At 46.0% G+C, this 21,982-nt stretch overlaps 1 protein-coding gene across 1 annotated transcript in view; it reads left to right on the top strand.

Annotated features, from left to right (window-relative positions):
- Positions 1–723: 723 nt before the first annotated feature.
- Positions 724–21,982, top strand: part of Crybg1 (crystallin beta-gamma domain containing 1) — a 54,288-nt gene continuing 33,029 nt past the window's right edge. Inside the window, exons 1-6 of the mRNA XM_021205363.2 lie at positions 724–2,243; positions 6,515–8,807; positions 13,232–13,279; positions 13,364–13,482; positions 16,381–16,540; positions 19,249–19,388. Of these exons, the coding sequence (XP_021061022.1) occupies positions 1,591–2,243; positions 6,515–8,807; positions 13,232–13,279; positions 13,364–13,482; positions 16,381–16,540; positions 19,249–19,388 (3,413 nt within the window). The 5' untranslated portion in view covers positions 724–1,590. The remainder of the gene's footprint in view (positions 2,244–6,514; positions 8,808–13,231; positions 13,280–13,363; positions 13,483–16,380; positions 16,541–19,248; positions 19,389–21,982) is intronic.

Raw genomic sequence — 21,982 nt, 5'->3', positions numbered from 1 at the left:
CTGCATTCCTGCACCTTTTCTGAAGGCTAGACCCAGGTGTTCCTAAGGTTGTCCAGAGGGCCACTAGGAACTTTTCCTTGCGCCATTCTCAACCCCGCTCCCAGAAAATAAAGGGAGTTGCTTCTGTAAAATAATAACTCCCTAAGGTACTTGGAGGGCAAACCGCAGACCCCGAAATCACGCCTGGTTGCTTAAATTTGCATTTTTACTAAGGAAAGAAGTAAAAGCAGAAGCCCCTACTACGTGCATATAATAACTGGACGTTCCGGTTAAGAACACTTATAACGAAATGCTGTTGTAAGTAATGTAGCTTCGAAAATGTGTTTAAGGAAACGAAATTTAAGGCTAGAGAGATGACTCAGCCATTAAGGTTAGGCTCACAACCAAAAATTCAAGAAAAAGATATTTAGCCACACAGGTATGGTGGTGCGTGCTTTTAACCCCACCTTGCAGGCAGATCTTTATAAATTCAAGGCTAGTCTGGTCTACCTGATGAGTTCTAGGACCGCAAGAGTTACATAATGAGACTCTATCTATCTATCTATCTATCCATCTATCTATCCATCATCTCTGTCTAGTTTTTAAAGTGAATTTTGTTGGAGCTTAACAAAGACCAGACAGTCGTGTGCTGCCACGCCTGGCTGTTCCTGTTCATTGTCAAACACACCTGGTCCATTGCCAAGGTGGTTCGCAGCAGTTTTGTAACCTACCAAAGCAGAACAACACGGATTCTCAAGTTTTCTCTCCCCGTTTCTTTTCCTTTTCCAGTCCAGAGCACAACCACCAGAAGACACCAGAAGGAAACCAGTGTTGGAAAAACTTGGCACTCTTTTTACGGCGGGAAGGAGAAGGAACACCAGGAACGGATTAGAGAGTCCCACCAACTCAAATAGGAAATCGGCCTCTGCTAAAGTCCTAGAAAGTGGGAGTGAGAAAACTAAGGCTCAGGACAACCAACTAAAGGCAACCGACGCGGGCGAGGAGGGCCCCAGGCAGGAGGCTGAGGGCCAGCCCGCTGAGAGCTGTGTTCAGGCAACCCCTTGCGACGCCGAACTGTCACCTTGCTCCAGCATCAATGTAGGGGTTGTGCAGCAGTGCCACAGCAATGATTCAGCCCAATTAGAACCTCTACAGGCAGAGGGAGAGACTTTCCCAGATGCCACCACCGCTGCCAAGGAGCTGCTGCATTCCTCACCAGGGAATCGCTCCAGGCAGGAGAGCTCAGAGACGCCCGCCCGCAGTCCGGGGGAGGACGCGTTGCCTGGCGCTGGCCTCCAACCAGAGACAGCTAGAGGTGTGTCGGGGTCGCCGCCAGAGGAGCACCTCGTGGGAGGAGTGGGAGAGGCCCCCGACGGAGCCCCCGGCGTGGGTGCCGAAGCGGGCTCTCTGGGGGGGACCCGGGACGCGGTTCCTCCAGGTGAGCCTCCCGCCCAGGACGCAGAGACCAGCCGCACAGCCGGGCCGGTCGACCGCGCGCATCCCACCAAAGTGCTAACGTTGGACATCTACTTGAGCAAAACTGAGGTGGCTCAAGTGGACGAGCCAGCCTCGATTGCTCCGGGGACAGACGACTGCGAGGATTCGGACGACATGGAAAAGAGGTCAAGCGGCCGCCGGTCTGGTCGGCGGAGGAAGTCACAGAAATCCACCGACTCCCCGGGTGCGGATGCCATGGCGCCCGAGAATGCGGCCAAGGACGACGCGGTGTTCGACGACGAGGTGGCGCCAGACTCTGCGGCTGAGAACTCCTTGGCGGAAAAGAAAGTGAAATCGGTACAAGCGGTTCCCGACGGAGGCACAGCCCCGGTCGCCTGCCCAGAGCCAAAGGTCAGCTCCTGCCCCAGAGGGCAACCCCGAGGGGAGCCGGACCGCGGCAAGCCCCCGTCGCCCACCAAGCGGAAGGGTCGCAGCCGCGTCCCCGAGGCGGTGCCCAGCTCGCCCGGCAGTGGCTCGCGTGCTCCCGCCAAGGAGTCCCCACCCAAGAGGGCGCCCGCCGCGGCGGACAGCGGCGAGGAGGCGGGCCGCGTCGTCCCGCGCGAGCTCACGGTCAAAAGCAGCTCGCTGCTGCCTGAGATCAAGCCAGAGCACAAGAGGGGTCCGCTGCCCCACCACTTCGATAGCCGGGGTGACGGGGGTCGCAGCCGAGAGTTGAGCAGGGGAACAGGAGCGTCCGACGCCGACGGCCTGAAGCCCAGGAACCAGTTCGGTGTGGGCAGGTCCACTGTGACCACCAAAGTGACCCTGTAAGTAGCTGAGGAGTCAGTCTGAGCAGGGGGCTGTTTAGGGTTGATGGTTGTTCTGTAACCTGTTTTTTTTTTTTTTTTTTTTCTTGGTGAAAACTTCAAGGAGAGAAAGAACTGTTTGTAGCGCTAAGGCTTGGGGTGTGACACATTTGGCAGCCTCCATCGCTAATTCCTGCTTTAAGATCTAAGTTAAATGAATGCGAAAATAGGATCTATCCCTTGAGGCGCCGTGTTTACGTAAACAGCAGAGATAAGACTTAATGACTTGACAGAGCCAATTATATTCTTTATCCAAAGTGTTACGGGGTATTTCAGGAGCCAGCAGTATTTTGAGTGTGACCCAGTGGCATTGACAGGGAAGACTTTAAGAGAACTTTACTATGGGGTTAGTACATTGTCCTAAAGCAAGCGTTAAGGACATCTCTAATAATCCCCCTCCCCCCCCCCAGGTGATCTAGTGAGCACTTTTGTTTCTGAGCTGGAAATGACTTTTCTCTTAATGAGATGATCGGTGTTGTTACTGAAAATTTCCTAAGTAAAAGGACGCAAAACAACAGACTGTACCTACTCGCTTGCAAGTGTAGCAATTTCGCAAGTATCTACTAAGTGCCCTTTGTTCTGTGTGCTGTGGGGGGAGATGAGCCATACCTGTGATGCAGCCCGTTGCCCTCACCGTTTAAGTCCCCCTTGTGGCCGTAAGGAGCATACAAATCAAATTAAAAGGGCCGGGTGGGTTTTGCCATTGTAAAGGTTCATTTGCCATTGTACAGGACAAGAAGTCACCGGGTTCCTGGAGGAGCCTAGGCTGTGACTTGATGGTAACCGGAAGCACAGGAGAGCTCTCTGTAGAACTGAGCTCAAGCTAAGCGTGACTCTTCCCAGCAGGTGAAAATCACTGACTTCTCACATTTGTCCCACTGTGATTCGCAAACTTATCAAAAAGGCCCGTCATGTGCAGCATTATCATTTTTGAACTGAATGGTTTCATTCTATTTGATGTCCTAAAAAGAAGTAAGGTTTGAAACAGGTCTGTCTGGAAGCTAGGAGGGAAATGTGCTTAATGAATAAGGTTGAACTGTCTCATCAGCTGGCAGCCTGGAGACCTTTGACATAATCAGCTATTTATTCTGTAACGGTAGCGTCAGGAAAATTTCCCCACTGAATGATGCCCATTATTTGTGGAAGACGAGTGTGACGGAACACAGAAACCTGCTAAGTCTAGCTAGGAGAAACGCTGCAGGACTAAATCCAGGCTGGCCGTGCCACCTGTCATCCAATCAGAAGACACCAGTGGAAAAACCAGAAATGTTACACTGTTAAGGGATCAGTAAACAAGTTCTGGAAGGGATCTTACAATGGAACTCTTCTTTGGGTCTGCATCCTACCAGAACTGAGCCAAGTATCTTTTTTTTTCTCACTACCAGTCATTTCTTTTTAAAATCTGTTTCCTTACCACCGTCTTTAAATTATCTTTTGAGCTGGCAAACTAATGAAGCGGAAAATTAAGAATTTTATCTAGTTCTTTGGCCTACTTCTGTCAATCTGACAGAGGCTTTTAGACCTTTAGTCCTGTCGTGGCTGGATTTTTGGCTGTAGTTTGGTGTGGTGTGGTTTGGTTTGGTTGGTTGGTTTTTTTGATGGGCTCACCTTGTAGCTCAGGATGGCTCCTAACTCACTGTGTAGCCAAGGCTGGCCTGGAACTCAAGGCCATTCTTCAGCTTTTCTCTCCCAAATGACAGGATTGAGATGTGAGCCTGGTTTGGGAAAGAAAAATAAAAAAAAGATTGTATCAGCTAAAAAACAATGACTTAATCCTGTTCAAAGACTGATTTCTGCAGGGTCTCTCTTCGCAGCCGGGTGTGTTTAAGGCAAGGGGGCACTTCCTTTTACAGTGTAGCTGTGGCTCTTTTCACTCCCTCTCACCTCATAATGAAAGCATTACAACATGCATTACAGGAGCCTGCCTTCTAATCAGCCCCAACTGGGTTAATTGCAGGGACTCTTGGTAACACAAGTTAATGGTAGAGAGTTGGGTTGTAAAAGGTATTTTGATCTGGTGTAAATCTTTAATGAGCAGATGTGCTACACATAGGGAGCTGAGGGTTCACCTGGACATTCTCCTTGCACATCCCAAGATGCACTTTGATGTCTACTTCAGTGATGTCCTCTTCCTGTGCTGACTGGTCCGCTTTTTCTTCTTTTAAGATTCCTCAGATTGTCGCCTTTGCTCATTAATTAATTAACACAGCAATAATTAATTAACACAGCATTTGCAAACCCTGTCTTTCTGATGGACCTGATATCTCACTGAACACCCCCCTCTCCCATCCCCCATCCTTTCCTCATTCACACACACACACACACACACACACACACACACACACACACGTACACCCCATTGATAAGGAAAGCGGCTGCGGGGGGCTTCAGGCCAGTCTAGTCCGACCACATAGTGTAATGTGGCTTCTGAGACCTGAGCTCCTGCTTCAAACCGAGGCCTTGTCACCAGCTAGGTGGCCTCAGGGGAGTCACGTACCTTCTTAGATCTCAGCTTTCTCCCTTTAGAAAAGAGCACGCAAGTTGTACGTTGGGTAAACCAAATTAAATAACTTCCCAAGTGCTCGGCAAACGGTGGTTTGCATTTAGCTACAAACTGACAAGCTCCTCTGCCTGCCCCGAGGAATGTTTATATAAAATGGTTCATAAAACAAAAAAAGTGGGAGTGGCTCTGTCTGAAAGCAGCCATGGGGAGCCTCCTGGTCCTGTAGCCTCTCTTAGCCCTCGGTGTAACCCCTCAAGGGGACTTCCAAAATTCCCTTAACCTTAAGTTTTGTGTGAAATAAAAATTAATTCTGTTCTAAATTCTGGAGGGGTTTTGTTTTGTGTTACCTTTTAAGTTACAGATACGAAAGAGAGCAATGGGCCAGATATGTGAAATGCTTTTGCTTTGACTAAGTTCACACAGATAGTAGTGTGAGAGCCAGGACTGAGGCCAAGGCAGGCTAATGCCAACACAACACAGTCTGTTGTTATGAAAGAACACACTGTGTACATTAAAGACATTATTCCCGGTAGTAAGTAATTAGACCTAAGAAATGTGAATGAGCTGGGAGACTCTGCCCTAGACACATTAACAAAATCAGTTAACAAATTATTGTATAGCCACATGGTAAAAAATTTGCTTCTGCTAATGTTTGTGTAAAATTCCAAGGAATTCAGTCTTAGGACCCTGGAGGTCATAACGTTAACTCATCCTTTTGTCTCAGCACAAGGCAAGCAGCCAAGCAAGCCCTATGAACACTGCCATTTTCATTCTAGTAAAATATTTATGCGTATGAAACCGTTGGGAATGAGGCAGAATGCTGATGAGCAGCAGGTTTATGAATGATTTAAAAACACTTTCCATGTTCAGAGAGACAGCTCAATGGATTCAGTGTGAGGACCTGGGACCCACAGAAAAGGTGGTCATGGGAGTGCGTGTCTCTAATCCCAGCATTCCCATAGTGAGATGGAAGATGGAGCCAAGAAAAGCCTGGCAGCTCCCAGACCTGACTGCCTGGGCGTGCAGTGGCGGACATCGAGAGACTGTCTCAGCAAAGCAGAAGCCCGACACCCATGGTTGTCCCCTGACTTCACACATGCATGCATGCATGCATAAACACACACACACACACACACACACACACACACATACACACACTCATATCATGCACACACACAAATAAAAATATACATATATACTTTACAAATTTCAGATAGTGAACAGATGTACATCAGAAAAATTGGGAAGTAGAGGCAGAAAGATCAGGAAGTCAAGGCCATCCTCGGCGAAGCAGTGAGTTCGAGGCCAGCCCGAACCACTTGACTCCTTGTCCCAAAAAACTAAAGGTGACCAAAACTTTACTATAAAATAAAATTACATAATCTATGTCTGGGGAATTAACCTGCATATTTAAAATATGGGAAGGCATTAAGTATTTAAATTTGTTCCTTATACCGTGTAATGTCTGCCAATTCAGTGCCACTCGCTGTGAATGAATATTAATACTTGGTAAATTAATAGTTTCTTAGATTTATAATCTCATCTGTCATATGCAGGTGAGATACTTCATATTAAAAATATGTGCTAGTGTTTGTAGGATTGTTTAAGAAGTTTCATGGGAAAGCAGATGCACACCAGGGGGGTGCGGACTTTGTGGTCTCTTTTGCAGGTGATTTGTATGCCTACTTAACACCAGGCTGCTAACTGCCCTGTTGCTTTGTCCTTGCAGCCCAGCCAGACCCAAACATGTGGAACTAAATCTGAAAACTCCAAAGAATCCTGACAGTTTGGGAAATGAGCACAACCCATTTAGCCAGCCAGTTCATAAGGGAAACACAGCCAACAAAATCTCCTTATTTGAAAACAAGCGGGCTAACAGTAGCCCCCGACATCCCGACGTCCGGAACACAAGGAACAATCCTCCCTCTAGTAAGACATTTGTTGGGAGGGCTAAGCTGAACTTAGCCAAAAAAGCCAAAGAAATGGAGCAACCCGAAAAGAAAGCTGTGTCAACCAGCCACCAGAATGGCCTGGTGGCCAAGGAGCCATCTGCAGAAGGGAAAGGCACAGAAGTCCCTGTCCCCAGAGAAGAGATTCTTCCGGCCACCAGAGGAGGGGAAGGAGAGCCCACCAAGGATCAGGTCCTCTGCCCTGAGCCTGATGAAAGTGATAAGCTGGATGTACAAACAGACACTGCCTGTCCTTCCCACCCAGGACCCACTGCTCTGGTTCCTGTGAAGGACCCTGAGCTCTCAGGAGAGGGCCAGCCAGAGCCTGCTGACAGCAAAGGCCCCGTCCTTAACAAGACAAGTGATGTTGCACAGGACATCGCTGCCATTTGTGATGCCAGAGAGGCTCCTCCAAAGCCACAGGGTGCACTTTCTGACTCACAGCCAGCAGTGTCTGAGTCAGCTAGGGAGTTGTCTCTCCCGCCTTCTGCACCCATGTCTGTGGACGCTCCCCAGGATGGCTGTGTTCAAGCTCCCGTATGCAGTGTCCCCTGCACTGTTCTACAAGTGTCAGAAAACCACAATGGATGCGTTTCGCCAGTATCTCCTCACACTGAGAAAACTCCCGTCTCCAAACTTGGAGGGAGAGAAGCCAGCCCTCCTGCCACCCCAGAGCACAGCCCAGAAACTATGGGGAAAGAGTGTCCCTCCAAAGTCCTCGTCCAGGTCCGATCCTTTGTGCTTCCTGTGGAGAACCCTCAGGATGTGAGCTCTCAGGTCATCGCAGAAAGCTCGGAAGTTAGAGAGGCACAGCTGCCAAGCTGTCACAGTAATGAGCCTGAAGTGGTTTCTGTCACCACTTGTGTTCCCCAGCACGAGGACGCACCGGACACATCACCCAAGGACATCCATCACAGAGAAGAACATGTGGCACAGTCTCGACTACCTATCACACAGCCAGGACCTGAGAAGGCTCCACCTATCGAGAGCAGCAGCGGGACGCCCCAGACAGCGGAGTTCATCCTCACCCACTCTCCCAGCAGTAGAAGTCATTCAGAAGGCCCCCAAAGGCCAGGTCAAAATGTGACCAGCCCACCTACCCCCGCCAGGCTTTTGAACGTTTCTGCTAGTAGTGACGATAGTGTCTTGGACTCTTCTTCTGATATGGAAAAATTCACTGAAATTATTAAAAAGATGGACAGTGCAGTATGTGTGCCCCAGAAAAAGAAGAAGGCCAGGGTCCCAAACTCTCCAGCCCCTCACTTCGCTATGCCCCCCATTCACGAGGACAGTTTGGAAAAAGTGTTTGATCCCAACGTGTTTACCATTGGTTTAGGGAAGAAGAAGGAAAGCCAGGCAGAGGTGTCACCAGCTTTGAACTTGTTGCAGAACCACGACCCCATATCCAAACTGAGAGCCAAGCGTGCGTCCACCGAACAGAGCATCCTCTTCAAGTCCTTGCACGCTAACACAAATGGGAAGAGTGAGCCGCAGACAACTTCAGAAGCAAGTGACAAAGAGAACAGGGACATCAACAGCGGCAGCATTAAGAGGTCACGGCTGGAAAACAGCACGCTTTTCTCAAGCATGCTTTCTTCTCTGCCACAAGACAAAATCTTTTCTCCCTCGGTGACGTCAGTCAACACAATGAGTGCATCTTTTAGCACTTCTCAGAACAGCTCCGTATCTCAGTCATCAGTGGTACAGCCCAGGAAGGAGGGTGGCCTGCCCTGTGGCTCGGACAAAGAACAGCCACACCTTGCACCCCACAACTCCTTAAAGGTCTTCAATTTCAACTCATCAAATACATCTCATCCGGGTCCCAGCCACATGGAAAAGTACCCACAAAAAGAGGGAAGCAAGGAAGATGTGAATTCTCAGGGCAACCTACACTTGCCAGAAAACAACCTTTCGGACTTAACCAAACTGAAGAACAGCGAAGGCGTCGATAGTGTTCTCAAGTCGAACCTGCCGAGTGTTGGGAGCCTGGACACGGACTTCCTGGGTCTGTTCAAAGCAAGCCGGTATGACCCAGGCCTTTCCTTTTCTGGAATGTCCTTATCAGACTCTATGGTAAGTACTAATTCTTATGTAGATGGGGTGTTTCTAAACCTAGAGGCAGTGAGCGGCTCAGGTTGTATTTTACAGGGGTTGTACATATGCAGTAAGTTTCCTTTGTTTACCATGTACCCTTTGTTTTGTTTTGAGACAGGGTTTCTTTGTGTAGCTCTGGCCGTCCGGGACTTAGTTCTGTAGACCAGGCTGGCCTTGAATTCACAGAGATCCACCTGCCTCTGTGCTATGATTAAAGGTGTGCACCACCACTACCACGCCCCTCTACCCCCACCACTATGCACTTTTAAATCTATATACAAGGAACTCTTGGAGTCCAAGAAAAAAAGACACCAACACTCCCTCCCCCAAGACATTTGTGGTCAAGCAGGGAGAATAAGTTATGTTTCGAGGTATTTGTGATGTCAATGTACTATATAGAAAGTATAGGAAATATGCTTTGAGCCATCAGAAAACCTAGGAGACTCACGTTCTTCGTACTCTCTGTAGAAACACTCAGTGCTATATTTAGAATTTTCAAGATGTGTAAAACAGCTTCCTCTGCTTGCAAAGGCCCCACCCAGCCCAAGGATCCCCCTTCTCCTTCCTCTTTGCTCTGAGGTTTCACTCGCACTTCATAAGCGTCATATGTGTAGTTGGGAAAGTACCTAAATGGAAATTTGTCTCCCTCGACTTTGTGGCATAAAGTTTACTTTGCATTGGTTCTTCCCCTGATAGAGGGAGCTGCAAAATCCAACTTCCATTTCTTCCTCTCTGACCTGCCTGACGTTTCCTCTTTGATGGAGACTGAACGTGAGGCCTTTTGTATTCAGCACACTGTTTGCTGCTGGGCCCTTCACCAGCCCACGATTGTTTATGCCCTTCTGGCTCCAAGCTCGCTATTTAAGTTGAGGGAGACTGTGAATGTAGCTTGCTTTGCAGTGAGCAAAGCTGTCAGGCAAGTAGAGACATGACCACAGAAAGGACCTGGCGCCCTTCTTCACTGGGCAGGGTGTGGAAGTGGGTTTTGCTATAATCCTTTCATGTTCTGTGATTTGGGAAGCCTTTTCAAAATATACGGTTGGCTAGTTGTGATGAGGCATGTCACCAGTCACAGCACTCAGGAGGCCGAGGCAGGTAGACAGACAGTTCAAGACCTGCCTCAGCTGTATAACATGACTCTGACCAACACACACACATGTGCACACACACGTGCACACACACAGGGTTTCAGCATTACTACATGCAAGTTCTCTTTTCATAGATTTTGTAAACTAGTAGATTTTAAACTTTTAGTCTTAGGACCCATTTACTTTTTCCTAATTAATTAATTAATTAATTTACACACTGGTCACTGGCCCCCAGTTTCCCCCCACACAGTCCCTCCCCTATCCCTACCTCCCCTTCTTCCTGTGTATATTCCCAGCCCCACCATGACACATCAAGTCTTTCCAAGGCTAGGTGCATTCTCTTCCACTGAGGCCCGTCAAGGCAGCCCAACCAGGGGAATGGGATCCACAGACAGGCAATAGCTTTAGGGATAGTCACTGCTCTGGTTACTGGGAGACCCACATAAAGACTGGCTGCATAGCTGCTACGTATGTGCAGGGATCCAGCCTGTGTATGCTATTTGGTTGGTGGTTCAGTCTCTGAGAGGCCTGATTAGTTGACTCTGATGGCCTTCCTATGGAATTCCTGTTCCCCTTTGGAGCCCTTGATCTTTCCCCCATATCTTCCACGAGAGCCCTCGAGCTCCATCCAATGGGTTTGTAAAGACCCATTTACCTTTAAATATCGAGATCTCTGAAGAGCTTTTGTTTAATTGTGCAGCACCTCTGTATTAGAAGTTCATGTGGGAACTCAGCCCCCTAGAAAAACCACGTGTGAATCCTTTAGAGTGATGGCGGCGTGCTGTGGACCCCATACTTGATCAGAAGGGTGAATCCTTCAGAGCAATGGCATGCTGTGGACCCATACTCACTCAGAAAGGGCAGATAGCCTCTTGTTACTATGAGTATAGCTTTGAGCTCATGGGGTACCAGGAAAGGTTCTTGGGACAAACCTTCCATACTCCAGGACCACCCCACCCCAGACCAGCACTGCAGCATGGCCCAGAGCTTCACACATGCCGATTATAAGCTCTTCATCACTGAGCTGTGTATCTTCATCACCTTTTGACAATCCACCTGTACTACATAGAAATCCTAAAGGTTTTATTGGAGAAAAACAAATCAAAACAAAACATGTCTCTCAAGCACAAGGTTTCTGCTGATCCACTTCCCATTCATTCCGCCTTTGTTCCTGTTAGCTGGTCGTAGATCATTGGTTATTTGGCTATAACCCAGCAAGTCTGATTTTTAAAATTATTTTTCTCAGGGCTGGGGAAATGGCTCAGTTGTTAAAGCAGTTGCCTTCCAAGTATCAGGCATGAGAACTGGTTGGAACCCCAGAACCCATGTAAATGTAGTGTGTGTGTATGTGTGCACATGTGTGAGCATGTGTGTGAGCAAGTGTGTGAGCGTGTGCCATGACCCACCTGTGATTCCCAGTGCTGGCAAGGGCAGACACAAGGTCCTCATGTAAATGTAGTGTGTGTGTATGTGTGTGTGTGCACGTGTGTGTATGTGCGTGTGTGTGTGTGTGAGAGCGTGTGCTGTGACCCACCTATGATCCCAGTGCTGGCAAGGGCAGACACAAGGTCCTCAGAGCAGACCTGTTAAGAGACCTTGCTTCAATATATATGGCAGGAAGTAAGAAAGAACAACTCCCACAGTCAGCCTCTGGTCTCCACACTCACATACATGTGTGCTCACACATGAACACACATGCACATCACACACACACACACACACACACACACACACACACACACACATGAAACGGGAAAAAATATTTACTCTCTGAAACGAGTCAGATGGCATAAAAAAAGAAATAAAGAGTTTCGCTGACTTCTAGGCCTTTTGTGATATTTTTCAAAATGTCTTTCTTTGGGTCTTAGGCTTTGTTGATTGTGGCTTATATTAAATGTATTTCTTCACTTTTGTTTTAAATTTTAGGTTTTTCCTTCAGTTTACCGACTTGTCACATGTGCACAAGACAGCTCAGCACATGCCCTCTGGTTGCTAGTAATCCACACAGGGCTCTTACTTAGGTCTTGTGGTCATAGCCCACTGGTGTGAGGGGTGAGACCAAAGGCTGACCTTGGGAGAGGCACTCTGGCTAGCCTGCAAGGAGCCAGCTTTTGTAATGTTTTTACATGTATAATTATTTTTATTATCTTACACATTTCGGGTTTTACTGGTCTCGTCAGGTGATCTTATAATGGTTACTTCCGAAGCCATGTAAAAAGGTATTTTGTCCATCAAAAGAGGGGAGAGTAAAACACTATATGCAGGGCTGGGGAGATTGCTCAGTGGTTAGAACACCAGTTGCTGTTCCAGAGAAGCTGGTTCAATTCCTAGCAAAGGCATGGTGGCTTACAACTGTCGGTCACTCCAGTACCAGGGGAGCCGATACCTTCTGCCTTCCAAAGGATACTTGGTACATATCCATACATGTGGGCAAAACATTCACACACATAAATGACCTTTTAAAAATGACATGTGCAGTGTATATTGTGGAATGTATTATACCTCCTTTTCTTCTTCTTTCCTCTCTTGCTGTTCTGGGGATCGAACCCACAGCCTTGTACATGCTAGGTGAGTGCTCTGCTGTTGTGCCGTTTCCATGACCCTCTTTTTACTTTTTTTGTTTTGAGACAAACCATCTGGCTGGATTCCCTCGTCTGGCCTTGAATGCACTCTGTAGCATTCCTAGGCATTCTCGGGTTTGTGGCTCTCTTGCCCATCCTCTCCTGTAGCTGCAGTTGTGGGAAACTGGTCCTCAGCCTCACCGTGCACTATATCCTTTAGACCAGTACTTGTCACATGATGGAGAAGTTGCTGTGCCAGCACAGTGTCTATAGATCCAATGAGGGTGTGTGTAACTGATGTATTTGACTTCTTCCTTCCTTCTTCCCTCCCTCCCTTTCATTCCTCCTCCTCTAGCTCTTCTTCCTTCTCCTCTCCCTCCTCCTCCTCCTCTTCTATTTTACGTTTGTAATTACTCAGATTCTTTGACACGCTGTCCCCTGGTTGGCTCTTAGCCAGTGAACTGATACAAAGCATAGATCTGACTTTTGGGCGCCAGATTTTCTAGTATTGCTGGAAATACTCTAGACATCAAAACGAGTAGAGGCTGTAATGGGGAATCCATTTGGAAAATCTTGTGGTTTAATTGTGTAAATTCAGAAAGAGCACTAACTTGAGTGTAGAGCAAGGTAGACAGCTTCAGTGCTGACAGATGGTAAAGTAACTTTGTTCTGATTTAAGGGATCCCAGGTGGAGAAAGGCAACTGGCCTGTAGTGTTGTAATTGTTGACCACATTTCCGTTCCTCTGATTGCAGACTCTTAGAGGAAGTATGCACAGCAAACTCAACCCCCGGCCTGGCAAGGTAAGGTTATTCTAATTTCTAGTCCAGATTCTCTCCTGATCTGGTGAAGGGAGACAAAATGTTGCTGTTTCTATTGTCTTGCAGGTAGTGATATTCAGTGAGCCCGACGTCTCTGAGGAGTGCATCGAGGTGTTTGGGGACATCCAGGACTGCAGCTCCTGGCGCCTCTCTCCAGTGATATTAGTGAAAGTTGTCCGAGGATGGTAAGAATGCACTGCAGGTGCAGCTCACAGCTGGTGTTAGGGTACACTGCAGGTGCAGCTCACAGCTGGTGTTAGGGTACACTGCAGGTGCAGCTCACAGCTGGNTGCAGCTCACAGCTGGTGTTAGGGTACACTGCAGGTGCAGCTCACAGCTGGTGTTAGGGTACACTGCAGGTGCAGCTCACAGCTGGTGTTAGGGTGCACTACAGGTGCAGCTCACAGCTAGTGTTAAAGTATACTGCAAATACAACTTACCACAGGTGTTTAGCTTTCTCAGTTACTATTTGGACCTCACTGTTTATTTATGGGTGTGCCTTTATCAGCATAAATGATTTAAACACTGTTGATGGTAAGATAAGAAACATGTGTAACACACATGGTTTTGGTTACAAAAGTGATACGTGTTTATGACAGACAAATCATAAAAATACAGTACAACAGACTTAACTCTCCCCACATATCTCCACATAACATTGCTTTAGATAGAATTGGGATCCATAATATGGACTTGACTCGGGTATCTGACGAGGTTGGTAAAGACTGCATTTGGAAGCTGAAGCAGTGGCTTGGCAGTGAGAAGCACTTTTAGCTCTTCTAGAGGATGTGGGTTTGGTTTCCAGCACCCTCAGATGGCTCAGCATCATCTGAAACTCCAGTTTCATGAGATCAGACATCCCCTCTGGCCTCTGCTGGTACTGCATGCACACACCCAGACATACATACAGGCCCGCACCCAGACATACATACAGGCCCGCACCCAGACATATATACAGGTCAAAGCAACGCAAAAACCCAAACACGGAAAAATAAGTAAAACTTATATTTTAAAAATTACATTTGTTCAGGCTGGAGAGATGGCTCAGAGCTTAAGAGCACATCTGCTCTTTCAGAGGTCCTGAGTTCAATTCCCAGCAACCACATGGTGGCTCACAACCATCTGTAATGAGATTTGATGTCCTCTTCTGGCATGCAGGCATGCATGCAGATAGAGCACTCATATATATTAAATAAATAAATAAATCTTACAAAACAATTACATTTGTTCTATTTATAGGTCAGGTGTGACTTGTTAAACCTGTATGTGGTTAAGCAAAGTTAAACAAAGCTGGATGTGGTTGCTCATGCCGATAATCCCAAGAGATTAAAGGAAAGTTTTAGGCCAGCCTGGTCTTATGTAGCAAGACCCAATCTCTCTCTCTCACACACACACACAGATGCACACACACACCACAAAGCTGGCAAGCTGGCTCAGTGGGTAGAGGTGCTTGCCACTGAGCTTGGTGAGCTGAGTCCCATTTCTAGGACACACACATAGTGTGTCCTGGCTCCTACAAGTTGCCCTCTGGCCTCTACTTGAATGTCATGGCTCACATTTGAAAACTGGAGACAAGATGTCACGATGGAGAGCAGGCCGACCTTAAACTTACAGAGATCCATCTGCCTATATTTGCCTCCCAGTGCTGGGGTTAAAGGCGTGTACCATCACACCCAGGCAATCATTTAATAAATCAATAAACCAAATGAGCTTGTAAGGAAAGATAAATAAGTTTCTGAGACTTCACTAACAAAGTGACCTGAAGTTGTTTATTTTTCAGTTTTTGACAAAAGTTAGTTTTGATTAAGAGATTAATGAAAAACTTTTTTGCTGGTTGAGTTGTCTCTCAGAAATGCACAGGAAGTTGAGTGAAGAAAAAAATTGCAAACAAAATCAGAGTATCGTGTTCATCTTCACCTTGTACATACACGCTGGGCTGGGGTCAAGAGGTGGGCACCAAACATTTATGAGTAACTTGTGGGTCGGCCTCACACATGCTATTGAGGGGAGCACTCAGCCACGGAGCTGTACCCCCCAACTGCCTTTTTCTTTTCACACATCATCTTGCCAAGTAACTAGCCTGGCTTTAGACTCACTGGACGCCCCACTTGCGGTCCTGCTCCAGCCTCTGGTGTAGCTGAAACGGCTGCTGTATACACCAAACTGAGTTATGACCTCAATAATAAGCTGTTTTTTTTCAATCTCCCTCTAATTATTATGCAACATATTTTCTGACAGGGCTTTTAATATTTTAATATGTTTTTCTAAGTAGTGAACATATTCATTAGAAAAATAAAGTGTGCTTTCATTATCAAATTAGAAGACTGAAAATTAAGTTAAAAACAAATTTTGCAAGATAATTTCATTTGTAGCAGGACAGTTACAATCTCTTTTGCAACCTTTTTTAATTTAGTTTTAACAATTTATTTTTTTAGTTTTATACATATGTGTGTGTTGGTGTTTATGAGTGCAAGTGCCTATGGAGGCCAGAGGCAACAGAACTGTAGATGACAGGTAGTTGAGAGCTACCCAGAGTGTGTGCTGGGACTCAAACTCAGGTCCTCTGCAGGAGCAGTAGTCACTCATAACCACTGGACCACCTCTCCAGCCCTCCTTTAGCAACTCTTAGTGGCCTCTTGAAGGTGTCAGCGCTCCTATTCACTGCGATGTTTTCCTTAGTGCTGTGTGGTTGCTTGGAAGAATCTTTCAAAACTCCTTTTTGTTAACATAAATATAGTTCTGTGTATCAATGTATCTGTCGATTCAACTGTGATGTATACATTATAATACCTTTAAGAGAAATGTGTGATACTATACATGAGAGGGGAAAGTTCATCCAAGAGCACATATGACAGTCTCCCCTCTCAGTTCTATGAACATGGGCACTCTATCACAGTGAAAACTCAAACATTCTCTGAAGTACCTGTAGAGGTTTTTTAAATTATCTGAGGCTTCATGAAACCCAGTAAGGTTGGTCCTAGGGAAGGGCTTATGCTATTTCTAGTGAGTGATGTACAGTATTTATTGGCCAGAATTAAACAATCACTATAACAGATAATGGCTTTTCTGTGTTTTATTCACAGTTGGATTTTGTATGAGAAAGCCAATTTTGAAGGGCACTCCCTTGCTCTAGAGGAAGGTGAACTGGAACTCTCTAGTATCTGGGGAACAGAGGAAGTTTTGGATGAAGAAGCAGAGTCTGATAAACCTGTAGTGATTGGTTCCATCAGACACGTGGTTCAGGTAGGTTACAGAAAGGTGGACTTCACTCAGCACATGGAGATGGGTGTCAGAGATAATTTTAATTTAAGGGAATCATTTTATGAAATAAATGAAAAAACATTTGATTGCTACTCTATAGATGTATGTTTTATAATGTAAATATTTGTATATCATAACTCATTAGAAAAGACACAGTATACTCATTAGACATTTTCATGATAAATCTATTAGGCACATTTTTCACTCTGCCTTCCACTCGCTCCCCAAAGGAGCCACTTACTAAGGAACCTGGCTGCCATGCGTTCTCTATGAACTGACTGGTTTCTTTTAAGATTTACTTTATCTTTTATTTATTTATCTCTCTCTCTCTCTCTCTCTCTCTCTCTCTCTCTCTCTCTCTGTGTGTGTGTGTGTACTTGTGTGTATGTATACACTTGCCCATGAAGGCAGGAAGAGGGTATGAGGTCCCCTGTCCCCTGGAGCTGGAATTGCAGGTGGCTCTGAGCCAGTGACATCGGTAAGGGGGCCTGAGCTCTGATCTTCTGTAATCACAGCAAATGCTCTAACTGCTGAGCCATCCCTCCAGTCCCTTGCTTAGTATTTTACGTCTACATGAAGTTCTACCTCCCTTAAGTACTGTAAGGTATTTTACTTTAGAAAGGCAGTACAGAAATAGTTTAGTTTAAGGCTCAGCTCAGATCGTATGTGGATTTAAATTATCATTTGACTCTCTCTGAGTCTCTGCTTCACAGCTGCCAATAGGTGACCTGCCCTGTTCATATATGCTGTCGTGATATCCAGGCTCATCCTAGATCCAAGCAGTGACCCTTGAACCTATGAGCCCAAATAAATCTTTCCTCTAAACGACAGAAGCCCAGATTATTTGAGATATTTGAGGCCAATTACAGAAGCTGCTAGAATTTCCTGCTTATTTTTTTAAGGAAGAAGGCGTAGTCGACATGTTTCTTCTAAGCATGTAATTTCTGGCGTCTTACAAAAGGAAGATTAAATAATAACTTTATACAATAGAGGGAGAGTGCAGTAGAGAAAAGTGGAAGCTTCTAAGATGGGAAGAAAGCGGCAGAGAGAGGCGCTGCCTGATTCCTGGGTCAGTGCTTCCTCTTGTTTGCATTAAGACAGTCTTGGGTAGCTCACGCTGGCCTTGAACTTCCTGATCTTTCTGTTTCCATGTCACACACTGGGGCCACACTCCAGGTCGGCACTGATGAGGACTTAGATGATGAACATTACTCCAAAGGATTTATCTTCTAGAGGGTTTTGGCATGAACTGACTCTGTAGTTCAAGCTGTTCCTAACGTTGCAGCCATGTCTCTATGTGGCCCTAGCTCTCAGAATAATAGGTGTATTCCATCATAGCCAGTTTAGTTTGTGTTTCAAGTAGGGTAGATAGTGTGATAACTCATGTAAGATATGAAAACTACTACTTCATTATTTTATGTACATGAGTGTTTTCCCTGTTTATACGTCTGTGCACCACACACGTGTCTGGTGCACAAGAAGGTGGTGAGCCTTCATATGGGTGCTGGGAATTAAACCCCAGTACTTTGTAACAGCTACCAGTGCTCTTAACCACTGAGCCAACCCTTCAGCTCCGAGGAACATTATTTTAAGATGTCCTCTCAGTGGAATATTTTGCATTTACATATGAATGTAGCACATACCTATGTTTTTTATTTATTGATCAAATAATATGTGTAATAAAGCCTTGTTTAAAACAGTCATCTGAAGTTTGCCATCATAACTTGTGTCTGATCCTTCACTAGAGTTCTTGCCCTGTAGTTGGTCATATTCAGATCTCCTGTTTGCATAATTCTAATGTGCCATAAATACAATGCTGTTGTCCCTTTTCTATTCATCACTTCAATTCTTAGTCATTTTTTTTTCTGACTTCATGATTATTCCCCAAGATCACACTCCTGTGAGTAACTGCTTACCATGAGTCCCAACTGATGCACATTGATTAGGGCAAAGCTTCAGGTATGTGCAGGAAGGAAGCTCAGGGATATAGCTCCTGTTTGCTAGTACAGCAAAAGCTTTTCACATAACCACTTGGCTTGAGGCTCATCTGCACATTACACTTCATTGAGAGGGTGTGTTATTCTTTCCCGTGTAGTACGTGAGTGATTTACCAACATTTATTTGCTATTTCCAGTTACAGTGGATCTTATGGTTGTTTCTCACATTGTTTATCCTTTCAGCTTTATATGGTGGTATTTTCAATTGTGTGTGCGTATGTATGTAGGGGGCTGTGTGCACATGAGTGTAATGCCTGTGCAATTCAGAAGAGCGTGTCAGATCCTCTGCGGCTGGAGTCGCATGTGGTTTCCAGAAATCTGCTGTGTGTGATGGGAACTGAACTCTGGTCCTCTGCAAGAGCAGCAAGCACTCTTAGGCACGGAGCTATCTCTCCAGTCCTTCCTCCTCTTCCTCCTCTTCCTCCTCTTCCTCTTCTTCTTCCTCCTCTTCTTCTTTTTCTTCTTTATCTTCTAAATATGCTTTGTTAATACAATTGTTTGTAACTCCAGTTCCACCACCAGGACAAGGCATGCAAGTGATACGTGCAGGCACTCACACATGTACATTAATTTTTTAATGACATTTTTAGTTATCATAAAAGAAAGAATAATGAACTTATTGCAAGTTCAACATATGGTATAGTTATTGTATCTGTAATATGTATGTATGTGGGCATTTTTGTTTTTTTACAGGATTACAGAATTAGTCAAATTGACTTGTTTACTGAGCCTGAAGGGTTAGGACTCCTGAACTCGTACTTTGATGACACGGAGGAAATGCAGGGCTTCGGTGTGATGCAGAAGACATGTTCCATCAAAGTGCACTGGGGCACGTAAGTCTTCCATTTCAAATTCAGTTTTAATGAGGCTTCATTAGGAATACTAAAGAGAATGTAGGGACTCAGTATGGGGATCCAAACCCAGTCTCTATGCCTTATGCTTTACCCACAAGTGCTCTAGGTGCTGAACCACCACCCCACCCCCACTCCTCTTCACCCACCTCCCTGTTTCCTGTGCTAGGACCCTAGGCAGGGACTTTACCACTAAGCTATATTCCAGCCATGGAAAACACAGTTTCCACTTAGGCCTTTTCCTTTATCACAGAGAAACCTAGCCATTCACAGCTAAGCAGTGGCTTATACACTCATGGTAATTCCAAGGACATAATTCAGTGTTTCAAGTGGATGGGTTCAAGCAGAACACCCTTCCTTTGCCATTGTTGCCCAGTGATGCTGTGCTGGCTACTGTCTTATATAAAGTTCTGTTGTGTGGGACTGTCTTATAAAGTGATCTAAGCTACACAAGCCTCATGAAATTGTCAGAATATTTTGGAGGAAATGGGGATATCTGAGACAGGGGAGATGAGGATAAAAAGTGGAGGTGCAGGACAGAGCACGTGGTCTCTGAAGTGGAGCCCAAAGCCCAGGCACACAGAAGGTATCTGCCGGAAACGCTAGAAATCCCCCCCCTTCAAAGTTGCTCGATATTTTATATAAAATCCTCCTTTAGAAAAGTTACTACAATTATTTATTTACTTACGATGTGTGTACATGTGTGTAGACATAGATGTGTGTATGTGGCATGTGTGTGGATGTCAGAGGACAGTTTTAGGGATCAGTTTCTCTTTCCAACATACGGGCCCCAAGTACGAAGCTCAGGCCGTCCAGCTTGGCGTCTCGCACTTTTACCCCACGGGGCTATCTTGCACCCAAACCTCTTCTCTTTTCAACATTTTATTTTTGTGTAAGTTTTCTGAGATGCATAATTAGAACAATGATACTGTATGTAATATATAACTATTTACGTATTACGAGCACACTGGCAGGGTTTTATGAGTGGGACATGCAGTCAAAGGTTTCATATTTGAAATGTAACTGAAGTAAATACCTAATAAAAAATTGGAAAAAAAAAGAAAGAAAGAAAGAAAGAAAGAAAGAAAGAAAGAAAGAAAGAAAGAAAGAAAGCAAGCAAGCGACCTAAGGTATCCCGAGCAAGCCAGGCAGCCCTCCTCGGTCCGTCCGTCGTGTCTTGGGTGTTCTGGGTGTTCTGTTGGCTGCTGTCTTAGTTTGCCAGTGTTGCTACCATGGAGAGCGGTTTGCTCGCACAGGCTGGAGGAGCCCAGGAACCTGCAGACCACCAATTCCCATTTTCAGTCCTCTGAAATCATGAACTGGAAACATCTGGGTGACTGTAGGAAGCGAGACCGTGGGGCTTTGGCTTGGGGTAGGTAGCAGCCATTGTTGAAGGAATGAAAGGTAGAAGAAACTCCGTCTGCGTTCTGGTGTTCCGTGGGACTTGCAGGAAGCAGCAAGAGACGGAGAAGTAAGCCTCGGGCTCCTGATGGTTGAGATGGAAGCACCTGCCTTGCTAAGCAGACAGTCTCTTGTCACCAGAGGTACTCAAGTCGAGGACAGTGTTTTATCTAAGGCTTTGTAACGGAGTAGGTTGTAGATTAGCTACCTCCTTTGTGACTGTTTGTTCTTTCATTTGTCTAAAATTTTGAAATGCACCTAGAAAAAAATCCAGCCCATTGTCTTAGTCTATTTTCCGTGACTCCATCCACGAGGAAAGAGGCCCCATGACTGAATTGATGACTGAGTTACCTCTTGAAGGTCCAGCCTGATCCCCTCTTATTACCTCCCAGTGGAGGCTAAGCTTCCACAAGGCATTTTGAGGGGTGTGGCCAAGCTGTAAGTGAGTTGGTAGCAGGGAGAGCATGGGGATGCCTTGTCAACAGTGTGGGGGGGGGGCACTTACTAGGGCAGAATTTAGGATTACTGGCTGCTGTAAAGAGGTAGGCTGTCAAGAAAAGGAGGGAGAGAAGGAGGGAGGGAGGGAGGGAGGGAGGGAGGGAAAGAAGCAGTAGGGAAGCAATTCTAGTCATACGGGCAAGAGGTGATGTAGCTTAGGTGCTGTGGGAGTGAAGGCAGGAAGTGGTGAAACCTGAGGTGCATTCTGAAGGCAGAACTGATAAGTTTTATGTAGGTCCAGGAGTTTGGAAGCTTGGCCTGTTCTAAGATGGGACCTGCAGGAAGAGTATGGAGGAAAGAGGGGAGTTCAGAAGTTGTTTTCAGACAGGTTAAATCTGAGCTCCACTGCAAGTTCACACGAGGGGGCAGGAGGGTACTCAGAAGTGTGGGTTGCAGGAAAAGGTTGCTGGTACAATCTGAAAGTCCTCCACTTAGAGAAGGGACTGAAGGGCTGTGGATGTAACTCACAGTTAGAACACTACCTCATGTGCAGATTGCCTGGAGTCAGTCCCCAGCATTGTAGGTGGGAGAAGCAAGTTTTAAAAGGGAAAATGACCGTTGAGAAATTATGTACTACCTGAGATCCCAGAGGCCAGTGGACATGGTTGAGGGAAAAGACCCTGTCTTAGTCAGGGTTTCTATTCCTGGACAAACATCATGACCAAGAAGCAGTTGGG

Source organism: Mus pahari, chromosome 9 (assembly GCF_900095145.1).
Source record: "Mus pahari chromosome 9, PAHARI_EIJ_v1.1, whole genome shotgun sequence".
Lineage (NCBI taxonomy): Eukaryota > Metazoa > Chordata > Mammalia > Rodentia > Muridae > Mus > Mus pahari.
The sequence above is the reverse complement of the archived record's forward strand: the minus strand, read 5'-3'. Positions and strand labels throughout refer to the sequence as shown.